At 36.2% G+C, this 25,470-nt stretch overlaps 2 protein-coding genes and 3 long non-coding RNA genes across 8 annotated transcripts; 2 read left to right on the plus strand and 3 right to left on the minus strand.

Annotated features, from left to right (window-relative positions):
• The first annotated feature begins 2,480 nt into the window (after positions 1–2,480).
• On the plus strand, positions 2,481–5,627 carry LOC132097178 (prokineticin-1-like). The gene is made up of 3 exons (XM_059502804.1): positions 2,481–3,089; positions 4,131–4,256; positions 5,152–5,627. Exons 1-3 carry the CDS (start codon positions 3,018–3,020, stop codon positions 5,269–5,271), a joined length of 318 nt encoding a protein of 105 aa, XP_059358787.1. The 5' UTR covers positions 2,481–3,017; the 3' UTR covers positions 5,272–5,627.
• Positions 3,879–5,221, minus strand: LOC132097179 (uncharacterized). The gene is made up of 3 exons (XR_009422682.1): positions 5,085–5,221; positions 4,507–4,971; positions 3,879–4,345 (listed from the first exon to the last, which is right to left on the minus strand). It is a non-coding gene; the product is annotated as an uncharacterized LOC132097179 (long non-coding RNA).
• Positions 5,628–7,169: 1,542 nt separating the features above from the next.
• Positions 7,170–8,537, minus strand: LOC132097180 (uncharacterized). Its single transcript, XR_009422683.1, has 3 exons — positions 8,050–8,537; positions 7,413–7,721; positions 7,170–7,243 (listed from the first exon to the last, which is right to left on the minus strand). It is a non-coding gene; the product is annotated as an uncharacterized LOC132097180 (long non-coding RNA).
• A 2,117-nt stretch (positions 8,538–10,654) lies between these two features.
• LOC132097759 (zinc finger protein 335-like) lies at positions 10,655–24,830 on the minus strand. 4 transcript variants are annotated; one of them, XM_059503677.1, is made up of 28 exons: positions 24,685–24,830; positions 22,851–23,055; positions 22,482–22,752; positions 22,287–22,352; positions 20,279–21,205; positions 18,461–18,595; positions 18,220–18,384; positions 17,837–18,095; positions 17,507–17,684; positions 17,237–17,349; positions 17,034–17,052; positions 16,814–16,930; positions 16,575–16,651; positions 16,323–16,483; positions 16,018–16,235; positions 15,840–15,939; positions 15,647–15,720; positions 14,493–14,776; positions 14,262–14,400; positions 13,965–14,171; positions 13,746–13,888; positions 13,435–13,574; positions 13,208–13,308; positions 12,959–13,045; positions 12,534–12,617; positions 12,291–12,356; positions 11,434–11,524; positions 10,655–11,296 (listed from the first exon to the last, which is right to left on the minus strand). In XM_059503677.1, exons 2-28 carry the CDS (start codon positions 23,046–23,048, stop codon positions 11,175–11,177), a joined length of 4,542 nt encoding a protein of 1,513 aa, XP_059359660.1. In that variant the 5' UTR covers positions 23,049–23,055; positions 24,685–24,830; the 3' UTR covers positions 10,655–11,174. The 4 variants fall into 4 exon arrangements, with proteins under 4 accessions (XP_059359660.1, XP_059359657.1, XP_059359659.1 ...); XM_059503674.1 differs by having other exon boundaries at positions 14,262–14,403; XM_059503676.1 differs by having other exon boundaries at positions 14,262–14,403; positions 22,851–23,050; positions 24,685–24,810.
• Positions 16,814–18,315, plus strand: LOC132097761 (uncharacterized). The gene is made up of 3 exons (XR_009422778.1): positions 16,814–16,932; positions 17,220–18,110; positions 18,194–18,315. It is a non-coding gene; the product is annotated as an uncharacterized LOC132097761 (long non-coding RNA).
• Positions 24,831–25,470: the final 640 nt, after the last annotated feature.

Consider the following 25,470-nt stretch of genomic DNA (forward strand, 5'->3'; position numbering starts at 1 on the left):
AAATTATAGGCGATGTATTAATAATTCAATTTAATTAAAATAATTATTTTCTTTCCTTTTTATGGCTCAGTTTTCAAACTGCATTTATTATGAAGTTATGCTTAAGAGCTTTCAGGCTTTTTTAGCTAACTTGGATTCTCCCCTGCCGGCAACACTTGATGATTTCTGCCCAGTCCTGTGCAGTTAGAGCCAAGTTGGTCTGCTGACGGGGCAAAAAGTTGCAATGTAATTACGTGGCCTGGGCGTCAGTGACATCCATCACTTTCACTGCAGTCAAGTAATGCACTGCTGACTTACCAATGGCATTTTCATGCTCTCGCTAAACGTAAATCAAATCCCAAAAGATAGGACTGACATTTTCCACCCTGCTATCCTTCACCCCAATTGCCGTCAAGTCAGATATTTTATTTAGCTATAATTTCAAGTAAGCTCATTGATTCTATATAGCTGCGTTTCATCACGTATCTCCATCCCTAGGGCTTTTGATGATCAGCAGTTCATGCAGGCTATATCCACATTTGCATTTGCTTCTGACGCTGATAAAAAAGAGTGTGCTGGACTTCATAAGGTGCTTTCATAATGACTTTGTAAGACCATGTAAGATGTCATAATTGTAGGCCTATGTATTGTTACCTGAACCCACAATTAAAATACTTATAAACAAACATGCTAACAGCTTTTATGAATGTAAGGCATTCCAATTCTGCATAAAAGTGCAGAGCTTTGTGTGAATTTCTGCAGGTGCAGCGATGCCTTGTAGGCCTTTCTGATGACCTCATGGCGGCAAAAGCAGAAAGACAAGACCAGATTGAACTTGACTCAAGAAACTGAAGAGTTCTTTTTTTTTATAGAGTCACTTCATGAGAAGTAGGGCTTATGTGTCCATGATGAGATGTAATTACTCTTGTTACTGCTGGGTCAAGGAAGTTTTCAGGCTTGAGAGGACATGATGTCGAATGCGTTTAACCGTCTGTGCCTGACTGGCATATTTAAGACTTGTAAACAGGAAATAGTCAGTGAATGACAGTGCATATTATGTCATGAAGTGACTGCAGGCTTAAATGTCTCAAATGAACTGACAAGTGCTTAATTTGTTGTGATTTACCTGCGAGCTGCATCATATTGTCAGAAAGCAAAAATTAATGTTTCTCTCGTCAACCCCTGCGCTGATGATTCATTTCCTATGAACTTACTTGACTTGTGTTACTCTGAAACTTGGCTGCAAGTCTGACGTTACTTTGGCACTGTAAAGGGTGATGAATCCTAATGATTCAAATGAGAAGGTGATAATTATGGCTTGCGGAGTCCTGTAAAATGAACAAGTGCCTAATGGAAAAGTGAATAAGGAAACGGGAAAAAAAAAACTGAAATGACTTTAACAAGCTGTGCATTAAACCGGATGCATAGAGGAAACTGGATGATGAAGGCGTGAGGAACTATTACTTTCTAAACTATTACTTTCTATACTAAATATATTTTCTAATTATTGTTTGAGAATTTCAGACTCCTCACTCTTACATCATTAAATAAAAATAAAAATTACATTTATGCATTTAGCAGACGCTTTTATTCAAAGTGATTTACAGTGCATTCAAGCTAACATTTTTGACCTAACATGTGTTCCCTTTACAAATCCTGTTAAAATTTAAAATATACAAATGCACCTAAAATATTTCTTTAAAAGTTGCATAAAGCATGGAATTTACACAAATTCTATTAAACAACTTAAATTACCAATACGGCAGGGTAAAAGAAAGTATTTTCAGCTATATATTTTAAATATTTTCAAAATATAGAAAAATTACCAAAAATAAAATCACTTATACTGTGTATATATATATATATATATATATATATATATATAATAAAAATATATACTTTTCTTTCATTAAAATCCAACAAAATACACTTTATTTGTATTCTACAACGTGTCTGTATCATTTTTGAATAAAAATAAGCAAGGAACATAAAGTATTACAATATTAAAAAAAGAAATAAATATAATCAAACTACTTAGGTATATATAGCCCAAATTTATTATCTTTAAAAAATAGGCCACTGTAATGCTGGAAATGTATTTTCTTGCCCCTAAAATACATAAATGCATATTTTATTATATGAAGGTTGAAAACAAATATATTTTATAATAAAAAATAAATATATTTCATATAGCTTCACTTTTTACCACATAGCATATATAGAAAAAAAGTACATTTAATAATCTGAATAATAAATAAATAAAACACGATAAATATTAACTGGAGGATTTACTGAAATATTTTATAGTGATTTGAGCTCCAGTTAAAAAAAGGAAGAAAAAAAAGTTATTTTAAGGAAATAAAATAAAATAAAAAGTGAATAAACAAAATAATGTTTTGTGTGTTCTATAAATTAGTGTGGGCAACACTTACCAGAATATATGTTATTTTATTAAAATGTCAAATAACTTCTTATTTTAAATGATATTCAGTATAAAATGAGTTGACAATATGAGCACATTTCAGAATTCAATGAAGGGTGCTTTAGTGGGCTTTGGGGGCATATAAGTCGGGCAAATAATGCTGTTCTAAATATAACTCAGCTGATTTATAACCACACAAATCCAATGAAATATGTGCTACTCTGGTGTCATTAGAAAGGATATGCTTGAATTGAAACGTCCAGTAAGGTTTCTCTGAGGTCTCCATCATCCGGTCCAGCGTCATACAGAAAGAGATGACGAAGTCCCTGCGGGGGGTGTGGGTGGGGGGAAGAGAGGGGCGAGGGGAGATAAAGAGAAAGAGAGATGGAGAAAGAAAGAGAGCGACAGAGCCAGACCTCAGACCTTATTTCAGAAGTTACCAAAGACTCCAGACTCTGAGACAAGAGGACAAGAACAGCAGAGAAGTGAAATCATCTCAGGGCCATACGAAATCCTCCAGAAGCTCCACAGGACTGAATAGAGATCAGTAGGGAGAATTAGAAAAACGTTCAAGCTCTTAGCGTTCAGTGGTGTGTGTTTGTGTCCCGCTGCTGCTATGAGCAGGGTATTGATTCTGTCGGTGCTCCTGCTGTCCCTGAGCTGGTGCAGATGTGCCGTCATCACAGGGGTAAGTCTGATCAATCATCTCACAGCATTGACTTTTATTCAACTTAACTGTATTATTTAATGAAGTTTTCATTTAATTGATCATTTATTTATGCAATTTTACATAATTGTGTTTAGTTGGTTTTGAAAACAAATATCAATAACTAATGGTGAAAAAAGTAAGCGGGAGGTTTGCTTATATCCCAGAATTTGTGATTTGCCTTAATTGAGCTTGTTCAGACTAATTATTTAAAAAGCAAGTCTGCTCGTAAACCAATGTCAAATCAAATTCAACTGTATTACAAAAAAATAATTTATATGATACAAATTAATCATATAAAAATTTCTTTATAATTAAATTTTAAAACGTTTTTCCACATTTTTCATACATAATGCCGAATTAATTTACCATTTATATCACATATTTTTCTGTATTTTATCATTTTTTTCTTGACCTTTTTTGGTCTATACTTTTACTGACCCAACATCCTCAATTAACATCCTCTATTTAACTCATATTTAACTGGATATCATTTTGCATTGTCATTTCATGTAGAATATTAAATATTACTATTGCACTGATTCACTTAAATTATGTTTTTGTACTTTTTATTTCTTTTGTAAAAAAAAAAGTAATGTTTATTGATCATACTTTTACAGGGATGTGTGAAAAGAGACTTACCAAGAAAGTAGCTTCCTCTCTCTTTAATAAGACGCCTGAGCGTTTCTGACTGTCACAAGTTTTGATAGTTCTGGGGAAAATCATCAGAATAATCCCTGTTCTCAAAAAAAAAAAAAAAACCCTAAAGAATAAGCATAATTTAAATTTATTTATAAATCAATCCAGACAGAATGTTTAATAAAATATTTAATTTGCACTCATGGCATGGGGTAACATAGATACATTAAAAAAGAAAATACTCATCATTCATATAAATGAACCTCTAACTTTGTACAAATTAACAAAGACTTTTAACAAAGCCATGCAGAGCAAGTTCTTCTGTGCACTGGGAATGCATGCCATGCCGTATGTGACTGATTTTGTGTTGTGTTTGTGTGTCAGGCATGTGACAGGGATGTGCAGTGTGGAGTTGGTCTGTGCTGTGCTGTGAGTCTGTGGCTCAGGGGTCTCCGGATGTGCACACCACAGGGGCTGGAAGGAGACGAATGCCACCCGTACAGCCACAAGGTATATAGATACACACAGCCCCTCTGGAACATGAAAGCAGTGATTTGACTGGCTAACCTGAGGCAACCAAGGCCTTACTGTTATAAAAACTGAAAGAAAAAAATAGAAACCAGGAGATACACAGAGGAAAGATCAAAAGAGAATGACTTATCTTATCTTAGACTAGTCAGAGTGGACAATACAGCTCATACAAATGGTCAAAGAACTCTTAAAGGGACAGTTTACCATATAAATAAAATCATTTACTCACCCTCAAGCTGTAGCCAACCTGTATGAGTTTTGTTCTTCTGTTGAATATTAAAACTTCCATAGAATTTATTTTCTACACTGTGGAAGTCATTGGGAGCTGTTTGCTTTGAAGAAAAAAGAAACACATTGGAAACAAATTTTCAGTCTCATTTTAAACAGCTGATCGGATCATGGAGTAAACATGGGTGACGGCCAGAGATGACTGAGAAAGGTTTTAAAAGAATCTGCTGATAAGAGTAACTGATACTGATCGAATGTCTCACAGATCAGAGCTGTTCATCACTCTGTCAGACAGTCTTGGACTGATACGGGGATACAGAAGCTTTGCCATTCAGTTGAGGTTACATGGCGAAGAGAAACGGATTTGGAGGGTGTTTGTGACTCACTAGTAAAACTGACAAGATCCTTAATCAGAAACCTAAGCCTATAGAGTTTTGTAATGTATCTTGATTAGCTAACCTAACGGCTGAAAATATTTAGTTAAAATGATATCATTACAGCGGTCAGATTTACACACAAAAATGATTCACAATTTATGTTTTCATAATCAATGCATTGCTGATTCAAAAGTCAATTAACTATATGAAATTATAATATAATATATTATCTAGTAACTAATGAAGTTATCTGCATTTTTTGACTGCAGGTTCCTTTCCCCGGCAAGAGACAACATCACACTTGCCCCTGCTTGCCACATCTGGTCTGCACCAGGTACAGCGACAACAGATATCGCTGTACCAGCGACTTCAAAAACATAGACTTTTAACACTGGAAACGTGTGAGAAAGAGACAGATGAAGGTGCGGAATACTTGAAAAGGAACAGCAGAAGAAGATTAATAACAAGTGCCATAACACCTTTCTGGTCATCTTCATTTTTCACTCTCATGTACTTTTGCACTACAAAAATAAAACATTATACACCGTGACACAAGGTCTGCCTCAGAATCTTGGGTTTACCTTGGCATCCACCACACTTGATAGTAAAAAAACTAAGTTTCATCACCTTTACGTGAGAACACATGCAAACAGACATCTTGTAAGGAATGTGCTTAGGCGTGAATTAATTTGTTGAAAGCTTAATTATGGTAATTAAAATATTATCAGTCTGAATGGTCTTTGTGTTTTTCTCACTGTGTGAATAGGATGTTGTATATATTGTATAATATATATATATATATATATTGATTCTATATTTAACCAGTAAAGACAGCAAAATAAATGTAGAAATGGCATAAAATGTTGTAATATTATAAAATTCCAAATTGATTTTGCTAATTTCTATACAAAACATTAAAATACAATAGTAAAATATTGAAAATAAAATTAATGAGCATGGTTTACCATGTATTAGGGTGTCAACACAACTGTTTGTCAAACAAGCTTTAATAATCACCAGTTTGATTTTGAGAATGTTGATCAATATTCAATTAGCAGGCTATCTAAACATATTTTACTTGATGAAAACAACAGTCACAGTCATTTTCTATTTAAAGATATATATATATATAAAGAAAGGTTCAATCAGAGTTTCAGTCCAGAGAATTAGCAAAAATTGCACGAAAGACTGCAATGGATTCTCTTCACCTCTGAGACTGCCATGGACAGGTCAACAAACTGCCGAAGTGCTGGATGAAGAAAAACAAGGGTGCCATAAAATATCATTGCAGAATTTATTGGTATGGTTTGTGGAAGGTGGTAGGCCTAGTGTTGATTCATTTGAGTGACCTCGATTAACCCAGTGTCCCTTAAATCCTATTCAATACTAACATAATGTATTACAGATGACATGCTTCACCTCATCTTTATGTTGCCTCACTCTTTAGATTTTGAAGGATCTAACTGCTGCTATATAAAGAAATAGAGAATTGCAAAATCTGGTTTCCACTGATTTTCAACATCTAGTTACGTTTCATAACTGAAACTTTCTCTGTTCATCCAAAATAAAATTAATGCAATTATAATTCTTGCATCACAAGTTGTCATCCTTTGTGTTTCTATGTCCTTAAAGGTCAATCACCCATGTGAGTCAAATACCCAAAAAGTTAAATATTTTTTAGTTCACTAGTTCATGCTTACATATAATTAGCTGAGGTATGGTATGCGTATTTGGCATGCTGTCCGGGGAAGGGCTCCGAGCTCGGGAATGGCCCGAAGCTAGAGTACCCCCCCTTCCCCGTCTATTTATAAAGTGAACTCAAGTGAGGAGATGGGGTGGAGGAGGGATGCTGATAAACCGTGAATGGATAGAGGTAAGTCAGCGATATTTATACTATGGGATTGATTACTTGATTGTGGTCCACCTGTGTTGATTAGGCTAAGTATCTGACGCGCTCCTCCCGAATCTTGTTAATAAAAACGTCATATAATACATTTTACTTCTATAGATATTTTCCGGCATTTGTCATCATAATTACATTTTCAAGAATAAATTACTTCTGCTGTATCAGTACAGTGTTTAATTAATAATATTGTTTTAAAAAAATCTTATAAGAAAAAAAATATCTCAAGAAAACAAAAGCAACCACAACAAAAAACAAATCAAAGCAATGAAAACATAGAACACAATTATTGCAAATGTTTATGGTGGTGCTCTCATAATAGTGGAATATTCTACACATTCCTCTACTGTGATGTTAGAGTTTGAAGAAAAATCAGTGTCTTTTGGGCCAGACTGATGGTTTGATGGAGGATTTTGGCAAGAGAAGAACTGTGTTTACCCCGACGTAATGTGTTCATTCTGTTTGTCGAAAATACATCTTTTTAGCATATATTGCATATTATTACTATTATTATTATTACAAAATATTAAAATGATAGAATACAACCTCCAAGTGATTCCAAATATCGCATATATTTCTCAACCTTTAATCAATGAATGCAAAAACTTGAATTTAGAAACATCATACCAGAAACTGTAACTTGAACATATTGATATGTGGCAGAGAAGCCACTGATACCACATCTGTATATGCCAGCATCCATCATGCTCAGCTTTGTCATTTTTACTTCAAATCTTCCATCATAATTAGTGATGAATATTCTTCCTCTATACAGGTTGGCAGCATATCCTCTGTTATTAACAAAGGTGATGCACTCCGACTGATAAAACTTACAACAAGATTTTACATTAATATTATTATGAGAGTTAAAGAAATATTGTAAGATAATTTGCTGAGAAGAATAAAACACACGGAGCCCTGCTGTTGAATTCATTCCTAAAAAAATCAAAGAAACAAAAAAACATTAATGTCTCTCAAAAATAGGGATGATAAACATAAATATTGAAATATTGAAATGTTGTATTTATTTATAGTGTTATTATGAAAATTACACAATAATGTTATTATTGAAATGTTAATAATACATTTATGTAGCTAAAATTGATCAAATGTCTGATTTTAAATTTAAATAGAGCACTACAAGCTAGCATATGGTTTCAGTGTAATGATCCATATTCTAATATTCTAAAAAACTAAACAAAATAAAACAAAACAAAACAAACAAACAAACAAACAAAACAGAAAAAGCTAGAACCATTCTCACCGTTCTCCAAGAGGGCAAGAAGAAATAAAATCAGCTTCATTTTCCTCTCTAATATTTCAAATATTCTTTAAAAAGCTGAACTGACTCTGGTAAAATTGTGAACTCTATGTTCTTTTCCTGTCAAATTGAGGAATGACCGATCTAAACACAAGACCATGACGAACAACTGACAAAAAAAGGAAGTACAGCCTTTTTTAAACATTAGAAAAGAATTTTTGACTGCTTCTTAAGAAGAATATGAAATACCACTTAAACATAACAACCACATTAAAGTTGTATTTCTCTAAGTTTTCTATTGTCATGACAAGTAGAAATGTTACTTTAAAATTTTCTGTTGTGCTTGAATAGTTTGAAAGAGGTTTGTTCATCATAAGCAGTGTATGTCTTAACTTAGAATGACGGTTGAGTTCACGTTCTCATCAATCACACCACCAAATTACAATACGTGATGCTTTCATTAAATGAGAACAAATGACAAATTATCATTAACAATTATGTTAAATACATTCTCACAACTGGTGTGTTTTGGCTGTACTGCTTGAAGTAGCAAAGCAGTGGCCTCTAAGGTCTTGCTAATTCATGTCAGATAAACACATAATCAGCATCACAGGTTGCCATGCTTTAAGCTATATATTTATATATAGCCTTCAGCTATATATTTTAATGAATAATGTCTCATTTATACAGTGGAAAATATAAATAAACTGTGTCAAATACATATTTTATATAAAGCTGACAATAACGTTTTTTGTACATTGTAAAAAAAAAAAGAAAAAAAAAAAGAATCTGGGACATAAACATTAATTTAACAATATTAGATAAAACCCAAACATACACAACTAATAAGAAAAAAATAAAAAGAAACAGTTATTTCAACAACAAAAACCTACATAAAATATTAAGTGTCATGCAGGGAATTCTGTGACTGTCAATTTACATTTTTTTTTCACTGTAAATTATTAAATGACTTTTTATTTTTACTTCCAAAAACTGTAATTTTAATAGTATTTTACTGTAAAATTACATTAAATGTAATTACATTTATTCACCAAATATAGTATGGAAACTTACTGATAGGTCTTTATTAGTCTTTTACTGTTAAAATCACAATCATTTTTTACAGTGTATCTTTAGAAACAGTGTGTCAAATCTGTCTGTTAAATGTCAAACATATTTATTCATTCACAGGTTTTTTGTCCCTGTTTTTGATTTACATCACCTCTGGTCTCTACGTGTCTGTTGTTTTCATCCCTCAGTTATCGTTCAAGCATTTGAGAATGTTTTAGAGTTGAATATTCAGTAAGTCACCTATAGTGTTTTTAATGAAAGAAAAATACAAAATAGCACTATACTATTAATCTTCACAATTAACATCTAGAGTTCCTGCAGAATTATGAAGGAAAACTGTAGAAATTACGGATAAACTGTGTCAAATAGCACATGCCAAAAAAGATTAATTATCCTATCATTTTAAATAATAAAAAAACTTACCTCAACAAATTTTAAGTTGTTAACTAATTGGGAGCAAAACATTTTTTACAGTGTAACCTGAACGCGGTTGCCTTGAGAGTGCATCACAAGCTGTAAATGTTAAACTTCATTCTGAGAGCTCACATACATGACCCGGGCAATGGAAGACAGAAGAAGAGATGGAGACAAAAACTGTCAGACTGTGATTTGATCATACGTCCATCTGACTGAGGGCTTTCAATCGGTTTATAGTGATTCTTGTAAAACTGCAGCAGAAGTTACCTCAGTGATTTCAAGAATTGGTCACATTATATTCCAATTGGCTGAGTATTTTGCTTCTACCAACAGTAAACACCACACTACTGAGAACAGCAGTTAGCTCGTAGGATGCTCTCCAGCTGTCATAGATTAACATGTTAAAGAAGTTAATGAATATTAAGAGGAAATTCATCCAAAACTTATTGGGTTATTACTTATTACTCTACCTAATGTCATTCTACACCTGTTTGACTGTCTTTCCTCTGTGAAACTCAAAGGAAAATTAGCATAATTTAGAATGAATTCTTTTTTATTATTTAATTTTTTTTACTGTTTGGACCCAAAAAATCTTCAAAATATCTTCTTTTGTGTTCTGCAGAAGAAAGCGAGTCATGGAACAACATAAGGTTGAGAATTTTTGGGTCACCCTTTCCTTTGAAAGCTGCAGTTTTAAGGGCTTCATATAATCTACATAAAGGTACATTTAGTATAGCTACTTAAGTAAAAGTAAAACTATTATGATTAATATGATTCATAAACATTTTTACAGTTTATCTAAAACACTTTTCAATTGGGATGGACCTGATCTTTGGTACGGAGCATAAAAGCAAATGCAAATGCAGAAGAGATGAAGACAACATTAACACTTTTATTTGATCACAAGTTCAGCTGAATATCTTCTAACCTGACACAGTTTGATATTAATTTCTTCTTGAAAAAGCTCTTGAAAAATCAGCAAGATGTCTAAAATAATGTACACAAGTGCAATTCATTTTACGTTTTCATATTCTATTACATTCCATTCCCTGTTATCATGTCCAACAGCTTTGTCAAACCTGAACTGTAGCATAATGACTTCAAGAAATCCAACAATCAGTTCAGATAAAGAGGTTGTGATTTATTTGCTATGCATTTTAAGTTCCTTTCTGTAGCCATCTGAAAGAAAAACAAATCTCTCAAACTTAAGAAGCAAGTGATGAAACGGTGCATTTCATGTAAAATGAAAACAAATAATCAACCCTCCTTTATCAGCTACAGCTAGGAACTGTTCATAACAATGTGACTTCAATCCTCCTGTCTCCTGTCTCCACACTGGCACTGAAGGGGCATCAATCGTAGTACATCACAGCGACATGTAGAATTAAATACAGGGATTTTAAATACAGGCAGCTCTTGGCTTTTGTGTTTCTCTCTCTTGACAAGGCAAAACACAGTAGGCAAAGATAAATTGCTTTAAATATTTACAAAGGCATGAGTCGTATAATTTTCAGAGAGGATCTAACTGTACATTTACCCTCTTACTGAATAATTCTGGAAGAAAACAACTGTTACTTATGATTGTCAGAGTTTGCAGTGTCCACTGCAGTCATCTGAGGATCTCTGTGTGTGTGTCACTTTTACTCCTCAGTAAAAGTGATAACATCATACTGGATGCCCTGCTGCTGCAACTGTTCCAGCTGTTCAGGTGTGGCCTCGGTGTAAACCGTCTGAGCCTGAGCCATGGCTGCATCTGCAACAGCTTCACACACAAACACACATCACTTACATCACCTCTGACTCTCTTAAACTTCACCACAAGGTTGTAGTATTAAAACTTTCTGTTCTTGGTTTTTGAGTGAATTAAACCTAGGTAAGTGTGAAGGTGTAATGTCATACCGGTGACCGCTGAATGGGCGGCTGCCTCCAGGTCCTCAGGCTCGGCAGTTATGGGGACATACTGGATCTGTCCATCCTGAGACAGAGCAATCTGGCACATGACACAGAACAGATTTACTCTTGAATCAGAGTAAACAAACACATTATGCATCCCATTCAATTTCACTGTTAAAGCCAGTTAGATAATGTTGAAAAAGGTTTGGGGTCTTTTAAAGAAATTAAAATTAACAAAATGAATGGTGCATTAAACTCATCAAATGTGACAGTTGAGACTATTACATTGTTAAAAAAAGACTATTTATCAAAGAATACTGGATTTTATGTGTGTGCATGTTTTCTTAAAAAATATTAAACACTGTTTTCAATACTGATCATTAAACATTAGTATTAGTATATATAAATTTCGAATCAGCATATTAGAATGATTTTTGAAGGATCATGTGAAACTGAAGACTTTTTTTAAAATTGTAGTAATATTTAATCAAATTAGTTTAACTGTCTATTTTTGATTAAATAAATGCAGCTTTACGGAGTATAAAAACATTAAATTTTTTACCAACACTAAACTTTTCAATGGTTTTATGTTCCACATTGATGTCACTTTATTAAAACAGCATTTTATATGACAGCATTTCAGGTTTCATATGCTGTCATTGACAACAAATTTGCATATTGAGCCATTTACAAATATTATGTCCCTTAGAATCAAATATTTTCAAGTAGGAAGACATGAACGGCTCAAAGCATCAAAGCTGTAATTACTATAATTCAAACACAACTTTAAATGCAGCTTAACATAAGCTTTAATATATATATAAAAAAAAAAGAAAACATGTGTAATCAGCTCTGGGTTCAACCTGTTGCTCCTGCAGAAACGTCCCGTCATGCTCATACTGAATGTGAGCGATCCGCCCATCCTCCATCTGCAATTCACAATCAGAATTTTTTTTGTCATGATGAAATATAGCATCCTACAGACCACAAATTATAATGAAAATGCTTTTCAGGCTGCAGTAACGTCCATCAGAGAACTGTTCATCAACAACCATGAGGAATTCTGGACCCTTGGGTTATGAATGATGGAAAGAGCACATTCTAACCTGAAAGTGGTTTCCTTCAGATAGCACCACATATTCTCGTGGGAGCAGATGCTGAACCCCATCCTGAGAGATGATATACTGGACCTGAGGAAATACAGGGCAGAAGAGGGCATTCAGTATACAACGGAAGCTCTTGAATGTGTTTGAGGATCAGACACACACACACACACACAACAGTTAATTGTTTTTTTATATATATATTTTTTCAGCAGCCATTACTACAGTCTTCAGGGTCACACGATTCTTCAGAAATCATTTTAATATGCTGATCTGGTGCTTGAGAAACATCTCTTATTATCAACAATGTTGAAAATATTTTTGTGGATTTTTTCAGGTTTCTCTTTTAAAAACTCCTAACGTTTAACTGGATGTGTGTATATAATTTTGCTGCTTTTCTGAATAAAGCCTTAGAAAATGAGTTGTACCTCAGTGACCTGATTGTCTCCAGTCATTAAGTGCTGCACTGTCTGTCCATCTACTGTTGTGATCTGCTGAATATATGTTGCCTCCTCCTGAGAAATGTAAATGAAAAACATGCAAGATGTGAAAACCTGATATGAAATCTTCTGTATTACACATACATTAAATATTAAAAAACTGCTCTGTTTGCCAAAATGTGTCAGTCATATAGAGGATGAGAATGTGACTGCGTGCATTGAGCAAAAGTGCAAAACCTGGTCAGAAAGAGTCTGATCCTGAGCCACAATGATGTGTTCCTGACCCAAAGCCTGCTGCAACCTCTCTGGACTGATGACAGCCTGATCCGTCTGCAGATCTGAACAACATAGGAAAAATAAATATTATTAATGCATAAGTATGTCAAATAATCTGAATAGGGCTGTGTGAATCCATTATTTCTATAAAAACAAAATACTATCTTACTATGAGAGTCAGCACTTACTCTGCAGTGTGGCTAAAGCTTCTTCATCACTGTTAACGATGATGGTCTGTTTGGAGGGGACAGAGCGGGTTTTATGGGGCGAGGGTTCCTGAGTGTGAAGCCTCTCAATGTGGAACTTCAGATGGCCGTTACGGTTAAACCTTAAAGAGAAACTCAGAGCACTGAGAGGCTGTGGAGGTCTGAGTGTATGTGTGTTGCTTACATCAAGTAGAGGAAGTGTTGTATAACCAGTAATGTAAACAGCACAAATTCTCTGATAAATCAAGTCCATAATCATTTTAATAATATATAATTTTGTATTGCTCCCTCACCTTTGGCCACAGACTTGACAGGCATAAGGCTTTTCGTTGGTGTGTGTCATCATGTGGCGTCTCAGGTCCTTCTTGTTTTTAGAGGCAAAACTGCAGCTGTTGCATTTATGAGGCCTCAAATATGCATGCATGGCCATGTGAGACTAGGAATATAAAAATAGATAGGTCAGACAAAGTCATAGATACTGAATTAAAACTCAAACCATATGATCAACACACCTTGACTTCTGGCCAAGAAGGTGCTGTAAAGTCACAGTCGGGGCATTTGAATGTTTTGGGGCCTATGTGCGCCCTCTTGTGGTTCTCCATGTCCGAGCGGCAGTTGAAAGACTCCATGCAGATGTGGCAGGAGAAGCGTTTGCCATTCAGCTGTTTAGAAGGGGGTGATGGACATGGAGGAGGGGAACCCGGAGCTTCACTGCTTAGCTGCAGGAGGAGAATTCGTTCACTTAATATTTCCATCGGGAATCAACACAATTGTTATTCTATCTGTGAAGTAACAAAACCGAGTCTCACCTCTACCTGCTGCAGAACTCCATCCGTGAAGTCTGAACTCAAATAAAACTTCTCTTTATTCTCTTTGAGAGGTGAAGAGATGGACAAGGGCTCGGTGCTCACTTCCATGACCTGAGGCTCAGCTGAGGGTTCCTCTAAACTGCTGCCAAACACATGCACCATCATGCATCATCAAGGATTTATATGACATCAAAAGACTTTACACCAGCTGTTTTTGACACTCAGTAGTACCTGTGTGCTGTCTCTTCGGAGGCCTGCTCCACCACACTGAAATCTGCTCCTTCGTATGTACCAATGCCAATCTGTGTCACCTCTTGCGACACATCCGTTGTCTCCTCTTGCTCCACGGTCTCCGTATCCGTCTCAAACGCCTCCTGCACCAGAGTGTCCCCGTTCTCTGACACATGGAATGTGACAATCTTTTGAGGCTGCAAGAATGAGCCCTCAGTCCCAGAGTCAGCTCCCGTCCATGACCCTGTCTCCAGGGTCTTACCATCTGGTTTCAACACTGCCACCTGAGAAGAGTGATCAGTTTAGCACAAAAAAAGAAAAATATCGATAGATAGATATATAGTCATATAATTTCAGTTTAACAGGGTTATGAGTTCAGAGATACATATGAACAAATATAATAATCTAAATTCATAAAAAGGCTGGTATCATTATTATAGCTTACTTATAATTACTAAGTATTTATTGCATTGTGCATGATCTAAAAGAGAATTTCTTAATCTAAAACAAAATTCCTGTGTGTAAAGCATGTCTGATGTTTTGTACACCTGAAGCATTAATACATGCATTGTAAAGAAAACTTGCTTCTGCAAAAGTTAAATTATGATTTTTTAATAATTTATACTTTGTAACACTCTATCACAAAACCTTTTATTGTTTTCTATAACATTTTTGTTGCTTATTGTTATAGTACAAATATAACAAACTTATAGCATCTGCTGCTTAATGCATTTTTTGCAAATTTAAATGCAAATTTAATTTAATAAACTTATATAACAATATTTATTACTTTTCTTTCATTGAGCTTTTCTAGGCCTGTTAAACTTTAAACTTACAGATCCAATTTAGATTTGTTCAATGGAAAGTACTTCATATTGTTATTATATTATGGATGTAACATTAAAATCACTCTTTTTCTGCCATTTGTAGGAGTGTTAAAGCACAATTCAAAGGCAAAACAGTGATATGATTGCATACACACCAGTATTGGCGTATAGTTGTGTCGTTGTTGTTAAAATTTGTATCATTCAAAAATGTTACTTTTATAGATTATGACATTAAATTCACTTACTGGTACCACTTCATCCAATAAATGTCACATTATGCATTTCTAACATTATTTTATGTTCCAGCAGAATGATGTGAGTGTGTACCTGCAGTTCTCTAGCGTTACTCATGTTCAGCAGCAGATCTAGAGCATTTTGGGCTGCAAGGTCTGTAGTCTGGGCTGTGAGGGAGTGTAAAGATCAAATGTAACACTGTATATTAATAAGGTGAGTGATGAAATGCGTATAGCACACCATATATTTTAGGTGTGTTCCAATCACTGATAGCTTTTCTACTAACCTTGCTCATAAATGATGGTAGTGTTTCCCAGTGCATCTTGAGATACAGATGTTTTCCCTATGGACTCCATGGTTTGGAGAGTAATGGGGTCCACTGTTACCTTTAGGTGTAAAACAAATATTATATATATGGATGCTGGGAATTTATTCTATTCAGATATGCATATCTATGTACATACAATGGTCCCTTGAAATTCCTGCGGTTCATGCTGTAATCTTAATTCCTCAATCTGCTGCATGGTGAAAACAGACGTCTGGCGCCGGCGAATTGGCTCCTCTGGGTGGGATCGGCTCCACTCATCGAAGGCCTCGGGGTGGCGACACTGCACATGCAGCCGCAGGTTCTTCCTGTGTCTGGTCGTGAAGTGGCACATGTCACATGAGAAGGGCTTTTCACCTGGTCAGTGGGTGAAGATGGACAGATATGATCAGTAAACCTTCCTACCACCAACATTGAATCATTCTTAACCATTATATAACTCACCAGTGTGTTTAATGGCAATGTGGGACACCAGGAAATCCTCTTTACTAGTGGAGTATTTGCACTCTTCACATTTGAACGGTTTGTCGTTAGTGTGGGACAGCTGGTGATTAAGCAGGTGCTTCTTGTCATTGCAGGTGTACTCACAGAACTCGCATTGAAAGCTGACACAGGAAAGGAGAAAAAGAGCTGCCTTTACATTATGTTAACCAGAGGAGTTCAGTTTTAAAGAGGACATCCTGACATCTCACTTACTTGCTGTTGCCACAGTTCTGAATGTGTGTGAGAAGATGCATTTTGAAGGTGTAGCGCTTCTTGAAGGATTTCCCACACTGAAAAGCAAACACATTTATGTTCGTGTGAACAGCATTTATCCAGGGCTTAACCAATGTAGATTGTACAGACTGTTTTTTAGCAGTGCTTACTGCAATCTGCTTATTCATCAAAACTAGTTTAATAAAATTCACACACCTAGCTACATACAAGAACTTTACCTTGTCACACATGTGAGGTTTCTCTGTGCTGTGTGTCTTCATGTGCTGTGTCAGGCGTTTCTGCATGGGATATACGCGACCGCAGATGGGACATGTAAACTCGGACACTTTAGGAACCTGTGAAGGATTGATGCAAGACTGCTGTCACTGAAAAGCTTTCCTTATCAAACCACTCAAAGCTAACTTAAACGGATACGTCATGTCACATCTTGAATCTTACCATATCGGTCTTTCGACTCCTAAAGAGAAGAAACAAGAACATACATTTATTATGTAATCGGCTTATTTCATATGTGAATGTTACATTTCAATATTTCACAATTTCAAGGGGACAGACAAAAATCAAATAGATGACCTCAAGGGTTTGACAAAATAAAATTCATGACGAGTGACTGATGAAAAGGAGACGTGCTCAATTCTTACTTGGTTTTGTTGTGGACAGCTGAGTGTCGGATCACGTCTTTCTTATAAACACTGGAGTAATCACACATCTCACATTTGTATGGTTTTGTACCTTCGTGATTGAACATGTGCTCCTATAGGACACATACATCACCTTTATAGTTATATACATTTATTCTGACATTAGCACGTATTATACAAACATTTAAATTACATTAAAAATCACTCTTTAAACGTTTCTTTAACTAATGATTATTTATGGATTGTCAGATGAAGGACTCTACTTCTTACCTTTAGTGAGGACCACCGTTTGCAGCGGTAGCTGCACTGCAGGCACTTAAAGCATTCAGGGTCATTTCCCTCATGAGAATCCACATGGAATCTGAGATCGTCTTGTGAAAGAAAGCGAGAGCCACAGATCCAGCAATTATGAGGTCTTAGTAGAGGTTTAAGGGATCTGTAGTACTTGCTTAAATAAAAAAAGAAGATAAATAAAACTTTGAGATCACAGATCACAGAATGTGTTTTAAATGGGTTATAAGGCTTTCTAAGATATAATTTTGTGTCAGACGAACAGGAAAAATTAATCAAATGTTGTGGATGAGTACAGGTACTACTAACTTGCGATTCATGTACTTTTTGTACTTCTTTTGAAGGAATCGTTTAGATGGTCTGCCTCTTTTTTTGGGCAAAAACTCCAGGTCATCAGGGCCTGTGTTTGATGAGGGATCTTTGTTTTCTGAATCTGACTGGCTGATGGCTGGTTCGACTGCTGACCCGTTGGATAGTGAGGAAGATCCATTCTCCAATCCTGACGAACTTGCTTCTTCTGGAGCTTGAGGGTCCTCCACATTTCTTGTTTGAGTTGCTGCTGGTGACTCTGTTTTAGACACAGGTAAAAATAATAGTTATCGCAGACATATGCAGATTATGAAGTAGGTTGAGTTTAATATTTAAAAATCTTATTATACTTCTTAGACCTGAAATGCTGAATTAACACTGACCTGAGTCAAGAAGGAATTTGCGGGGTGGCCCCACCGTCCTACGGGGCCGTTTCCGTGAGGTAGAGGAAGATGATGAAGAGCAGGAAGGAGGAGGAGGAGGAGTGCTGTGACTGGAAGCCAATCTGGACCTGGCCTCTTCAACAGCTGGCTTATAATCAGTGTCACCTGAATGCAAAATGGAGATAAATTTAAAAAAAAAACAGAAATTAAATATAGAGTACACAAACTGCTCTCCACTGACCTTGATCATCAAGAGCACCTGCATCAATGATGTCATCTTCTTCCTCTTCTGCTGGCTCCTCCTTCTTGACCTCAGTGACCACTCGTGCCCTGCTCTCGGATTTTCGAGGACGTCCCCGTCCACGTTTCTTTTGGCCTGGAACACATACATGAGATAGCACATTCTGAACAAGAGAAACTTAATAGAACTGCATACATAAATTAAGATCATTGAGACTCAAGACTGCACTTTTTTTTCTGTGTTATGTTAGTGTAATTGCGCGTTATTAAATCACAGTGTTCGTTAATAGAACTGGCCCTACAACTGAGCTTGGATTCTCACAAGTTTTTTTTTTCACCTTCTGTCACCTCTGACTTGCTTAGATTGGGTTTAACAGACTCTGATCTGCTTTAAGATATTTAAAATAGGGCTGGGCGATATGGCTAAAAAAAAAAAAAATCACATCTCTGTATTTTTTGGCTAAATTGAGATATATGGTATAGATCTCTGTATTTGTAAAAAACTTGGATTAAAACATTTATTTATTCATTTATTTTACTTTACATCCTGCCCACTGTTGTCCAATGAAACAATGTTAATATTACAAGTAATGAAAACAAATATAGTGAAAGTAACCAAATAAGCTATGGGCTATTCTGTGCAAAAAGAGTCTAAATTCACATTACATTCTAAAATAAACTAAAACAATGCTTATTAAAGGAGAAGATACATTTATTAAACTAAAAATGAAAAGAAATAAAAACAAAACCACAACTGAATTGCATTATATTTTGAGCACCCCATTACAATAAGCACATTACAGTTGTACACATGGCACATTTATTATCCAACTATACCTGTGAAATGTTATGGGCTCAGGAAAACAGCACATCTCAAATGCATTAAATAGCCCAAGTATCCTCTCTGTCAGAGCATCTGATGGGGAAAGCTGCTTAAACTTTACATCTTAACTATAAAGCCCTTCATATAAAGCGTATAATATAAAATATTATTCAGATGTGGTCGTATCAAATAACTGTATATCCATAAATATGCCTCATACCAATATCACATCTTGTATGGCGCCCTGGGCCAACCACCCCTTCTGCCACTTCTACATGAAATTAATTTTACATATTTTTCAGTTTAATATAAATGTATATATTTAAATCATTCAGGAAAATAAATGAAAAATTACAATAAATCTTCCCAAAACTGCACAACAGTACAGTAAAAACATTAATAAAGTAAGTGATGTTACATATGTTTAAAAATAAAGTACATTACAAAATCACATTTTACTGCATAGTTATAGTTGGACAGAAAAAGGAATGTTTCCCTATGTGCAATAGCATAGCATACCATACCGTAAGTGATATATTAGCCTATTTTAGTGAGGTGAGTGATAGCTGCCTGGATAATATTTATCTTTTGCACATTTTCCCCTCTTCTTTTTTTCCTAAATTTGATCGCTCTCTGAATTCAGCACTCTCACAAATTCATAAAAAACAATGTTTCTCTGGATACGCACTTCGAGTCTCGACCAGATTAACAGACCCGCACAGTGACATTTTGACATGCAGTGTATATGAGCAGTAAAAAAACTTTTTTTTTCTTCTTCTGCGGCCGTTCTGTGTTGCCCCCAGCAAGATGCCACACTGGGTGGTTGCCTATGTCATCCAAGCCTAAATCCACCAGTACCAGAGCTTATAAAGAATATATTGATATATCATACAACCTCAATATACCACTCAGCTCTAGTTTAAGAGTGCCATTTTGGACTGGGCCATTAACAAAGAATACATTTAAAAATGACAAAAGTAGCACCTCCTACTTTACCTGGTGGTTTAAAGTGTTTGTCTCTCATGTGGTTGATGAGCGTATCCTTGGAGACACTTTTATATGGGCACATCTTACACTTAAACTGCTGTACGATCACCACCTCCATCATTTCCTCTAGCTCAGCCATATCTGGGGTTCTGTGCCCAGGCTCATCCACCACCCCAGACTCCACCACTTCAGGCTCTGGATGGGTGGAATAGGTCCCACTGCTACTTATGTATGAGCCAGGCAAGTTATCATTGCAGTCCATTTGATCAGTGAGCTGGGATCCCACTGTGTCAGCCAGTGAGTGCTGAACCATACCCTCGTCAGCATATAGTGAGCCCTGTGGTAGGTAGGAGTTCTGGGCCTCTTCTACCACAAATTCCTCTTGCTCTGATGCAGAGACGTGCTCCCTGTCATCCATGCTGCTGTCTATATAACGTGAATGCTGCGGTCGCTCCGCACCCTCGGCCCCGTAATCCAAGTAGTCATCGCTGCACTCTACGATGTACCGAGAGGAGCGAAACGAGCGTCTCTGAGGGCTACTGTTCGTACCGCTGCACTCTGCTGCGTAACGTCCTAGAGGTTCATCTGAGTCTGCCATGTTGTAGTTGGTGACCCCTGAATGACGTGGGGTCTGGTCTGTTTCGTCTCCTGAGCACTCGATGTAGCGAGCCTCTCTGGTCTGGTCCGGGTCGTCTCCTCCGCTGCACTCTATGTACTGGGAGTGCTGCGGCTGGTCTGGGCGGCTGCAGCTGCTGCTGCTGTCGTCATGCTCACGGTATCCGGAGTGTCCAGGCTGGTCGGGTTCCATGCTGCCCTGTGGGTTTTCTGACAGGTCTGCCTGGTCCAGGCAAGTGGAGGTAGGTCCATCGGCAAGGGCTTCAATGGCAACGCGGCTTGACAGAGCAGAGGAAGACATCTGAGCCACCATATGAGCTCCTACACACAGTGAACAAAGGAAATGGCTAATTAAATATCCATAAACTAGCCCTAGTTCATCATTATGAAAAAAAAAAAAGAAGATTTTTTGAGGAACGCTGATAACTAAAGTTTCGGTTCTCAATGACTTCTACTGCATTTTTGTCTATTCAATATGAAGTCAATGGGGAACTGAACAGTTTAGTTACCAACAGGTTTTTTTTTCATACAGGTTTAGAACAGCAGGATAAGGAGAAAATATTCCCTTTAAGACTATCCCTTTAAGGCAATTTGAAAAGTTATTTTCTGCATTGAGAATGGTAGAAGTAATTGAATATTTTGGTCAAATAATATAATAACTGACAACTTATGCATTCAAAATCTAGATTAGTCAAATAGATAAGAACAAGACAAAAAGGAATTTTACTACAATATAAATACTGACAGCACCATATGTAGGATGTAGGGATAGTTTAGTCAAAAATGAAAGATCAGTCATAATCTATTAATGCTCTTGTTGTTAAAAACTCATATGATTTGTATTTTTCTGTGGAACAGGATTTGGTCATTTAGAACACTGATTGTCAACCTTGCTGACTCCAAAACAGCCAATGTCCACATATATGATTATAGTAAAAAAATGAAGAAAACAAGAATTCCAGACATTTGGAGGTGAATTAATATAATAAATATATTATGATTTTTATTTTATTTCATCTTATTTCAAAGCTTGTTTTGTTTCCCAACAACCACAGAGTGTATGTGAAAAAAAGTATGTGAAAAGAACAGTATGTCCAAATTCACAGTGTTCATAAAACAGTAGGTGAAAAGTGCCCAGATACCCTACTACTTCCTGGATGAAATTCTGAAGTGCACATCTGATGGACAATTTACTATCCCATGAGGCTATGGGAGAGGATCTGTGAGTATCAGTAGAGTGATGCAACTGACATTGTAGGTCATGTCCGGATTACAATCTTATGACACATTCATATAGAACATGCTTTTCAGTCACTTAAAAGAAGTTAAAAGAAGCACCGACTTATAGAGTATTTGATTCTACATACAGCCCTTGACTTTGAACTCTAGAGATCTTTCTCACCATCATCAGGACCTTGAAGGATCAGATACTGTGTGGTCTCTGCACTGCCATCCTCTGCACTTGTAACTGCAATACATCCAGTAAAATGGACCCAGAAACACAGTATTGACATTGACATAAACATCAGGATGACAATGTCTACCATATTAAATACCTTGGCTGTAATAAAAAAGAAGAGGTAAGAGGTTTTTGTACCATTCATAATGTCAGGTCCAATGGTGGATTCGATGATCTTGTCGATAGCTGAGCCCAGATCTGAGGAGGTGGATGCAGTGGAATCAGAAACCATCATTCCTCCTTCAGAAGCAGCGCTGGAGTGGACCAGGACCTGGACAGACTCAGACACCAGGACCGACTGTGTCACTGTGGAGACGCTGGAGACACTGGTTGACTGTGCGACAGAAGAGGAGTCTGGGAGATGAACTCTTCGCACATCTGTACTGGAGCTGGTCTCTGGGATAAAAACCTAAAGCGCAACCCAAAAAATAAACATAATAATAATAACCTTGATATGAATTACGCAGTAACATGCAGTGATATAAATATGTGGGTTGTTTGTCTTACCACAAGTCCCTCAGAGCTCTGTCCTACGTGACAGTCTGACTCTGGGGCTGGGGCTGGGGCAGGAGGAGCCGCAGCATCGCTGCTATCAGCAGACATGGCTTCTGAAGACTCCATGCCCATGCCGCTCTCTGATGGCTCCTCCATCCCAGAATGCCCCACATCACTGCTGCTCTCCACCTCCATCTCGTCAGAGTCCATCTCTGCTCTGTGGGAAGTGTCTGTCACTCAGTAAAGCAGAACTTAGATGGACATTGCATTCTGAATGATACATGCAAGGGCTTTGGTGATGACAAGTGCATGAAATGTAATGAAGTACGGTAATCTTTTTTTATGTACTTTGATGTATAAACATGATTTTGTGGAGGTTTCAGTATTTGAATATTTATATTAAAGATATTTGAACAAAGTTTGAAGCCAAAAAGAATTTCTAAATAGAAATTAAGACCTTCATTCAGCAACGATACAATACATTTATCAACAAATACTATTTTGAATAATTGCTGTTCAAAAATGATCATAGATTCCACAAAAATATTAAGCAGCTGTTAGTTCATGATAACAAAAATAAATGTTTCTTGAGCAGCAAATCAGCATATTAGAATAATTTCAAAAGGATCATGTGACGCAAATGAAAACTGGAGTAATGCCTATTGAAAATGCACAGAAACAATGTAGGCATAGGCATACTTATTAAAATATATTAGAATATGAAACATTTAATTTAAACTGAAATAATATTTCACAATATCACGTTTTTCAACTGTATTTTTGATTAAATAAATGCAGCCTTGTTGAGCAAGATAATTTAAAAAACAACAAAAAAGTATGAATATGAACAACAATTTTGAACAGAAATGTACACATATTAAATCATTTATTACATACATATATTGTTTCCCACTATTAAAAGAATTCATACTCTATATACAAAAAAAATTGTTAAAATCATTATATAGGAGATACAGTGGGTTTATATCATTTTTTTCTAGAATTATATAATACATAATTGTTTACATAACTGTGTAAAGTGTTTTGCAGTAATCAGTGAGCTATGCAAATAAAAACCCACGTAAAAATGCTCAATAGCTTATTTTCTTTCATCCAGTTTTAACTGGACAGATTCACTTTGCAGAAAAGCTTTTTTTTGCAATAAGGTTGCACAACTAGATTTGTCTAAATACACTACAATGTCCAAAATATGTATTTGCACCACAAGGTCTTTCTTTTTTATCATATTTTGTGTTGCATTGTATTTGTGGTTTCCTGCTCATGAATATAATTGTCTTGTGATGGCACCTTTCTAGGTCACTCAAGCACATTACAAGCTTCCCAGCAAAACCACAAGCCAGCGTTGTCCCCCGTTAAATTCATTTAAATAACAGAAAACATCATCTAAATCACTGAATTTCTAACGTCTAAATATTTCTAAATATTTCCCTTGACTCAAACCTATCAAGGCCAAACGGTATTTGTCCTTGCTCAACATGTCACGTTCTTGTGCTAAGCACACCGACAATTTTATGAAGAAAATGTCACTACATTAGACGCTAATAAGTAACACTTGAGTCCTCCCAGGGACCGTGGCGTTTCTGTCTCTAAGCGCGTGTATGTGCTGCCCTTCATCCTGCCTGCTCGCGCAGCGCCATTTTCCCTCCCGCCGCTGCGAGTTTATTTTTTCCGCTCAGGCGATATGAAGAACCGCTCGGGGACCTCGAGGGCCTGCGCGAGAAGGGAGAGCCAGTTCGCCCGAATGTTTTTCTCTTGCTCATCATGGAAGAAACTGTATTTGTACACAATTCTACACCATTATTTTGAGCTACGATTTTTTTCTTACCTTGAATTGACGAGTATTTTGCTCTTCACGCTCGCGAATGAGGCGAAATAAAATAGACCTTTGAAAGCGAATAGTCGGTAATGGTTTCTAGTCTGGCGCCATCAGCGTCTCCTCGCTTCCTGTCCTCAAAGATGGCCGGATCTCATTTATCCGTCACAGGGAAAATACGAGAGCGAGAGACCCTTAATCTGTTTTATAATGTATCACGATTTTTTTAAAAGAGGTGTAATATTTAAAGAACATGAATGTAGAACATCTCACTTCATCCTTTAAGTGGTTTGTCAAATAATGTCGTGAACACGGAGGACTAATTGCTCTCAGAGGACGAAACCGCCAAATGTCTCGCGGATTAATATGACACAAGTTGTTTATCTTAAGAGCCGCGTTTATAATTTTTGATCACGCCAAAATAAACATCTTTTATTTCACATATTTAATGTGAGGGGTTATACACGAGTCAGGTTACATGTTAAAACCGTTAACGTGTCTGTTAAATCTGTTCTGTTGATATAGATGAGACGTGTACACCTCTGCACATTCAGTCATTCCGCGTCAACTTCGATTCATATTTTTACTTATAATTTAGGTTTTATTTGTAAAATTAGTCCAGCGCTTTCACTTGTTTTAGCATTTTCTCTTACGGCGAATCGGTAAAACATTTAGAGCAGCGTTAAAATATTAAATTCAGGTGTATTCTTATACCGATACAAATCGTTGCAAAGCAGCTTTACGGGGAATAAAATTTCTACAATATATTTAGTAGTTCTTATTTTAAATCATTATAAT

The sequence above is a fragment of the Carassius carassius genome, chromosome 21 (assembly GCF_963082965.1).
Source record: "Carassius carassius chromosome 21, fCarCar2.1, whole genome shotgun sequence".
Lineage (NCBI taxonomy): Eukaryota > Metazoa > Chordata > Actinopteri > Cypriniformes > Cyprinidae > Carassius > Carassius carassius.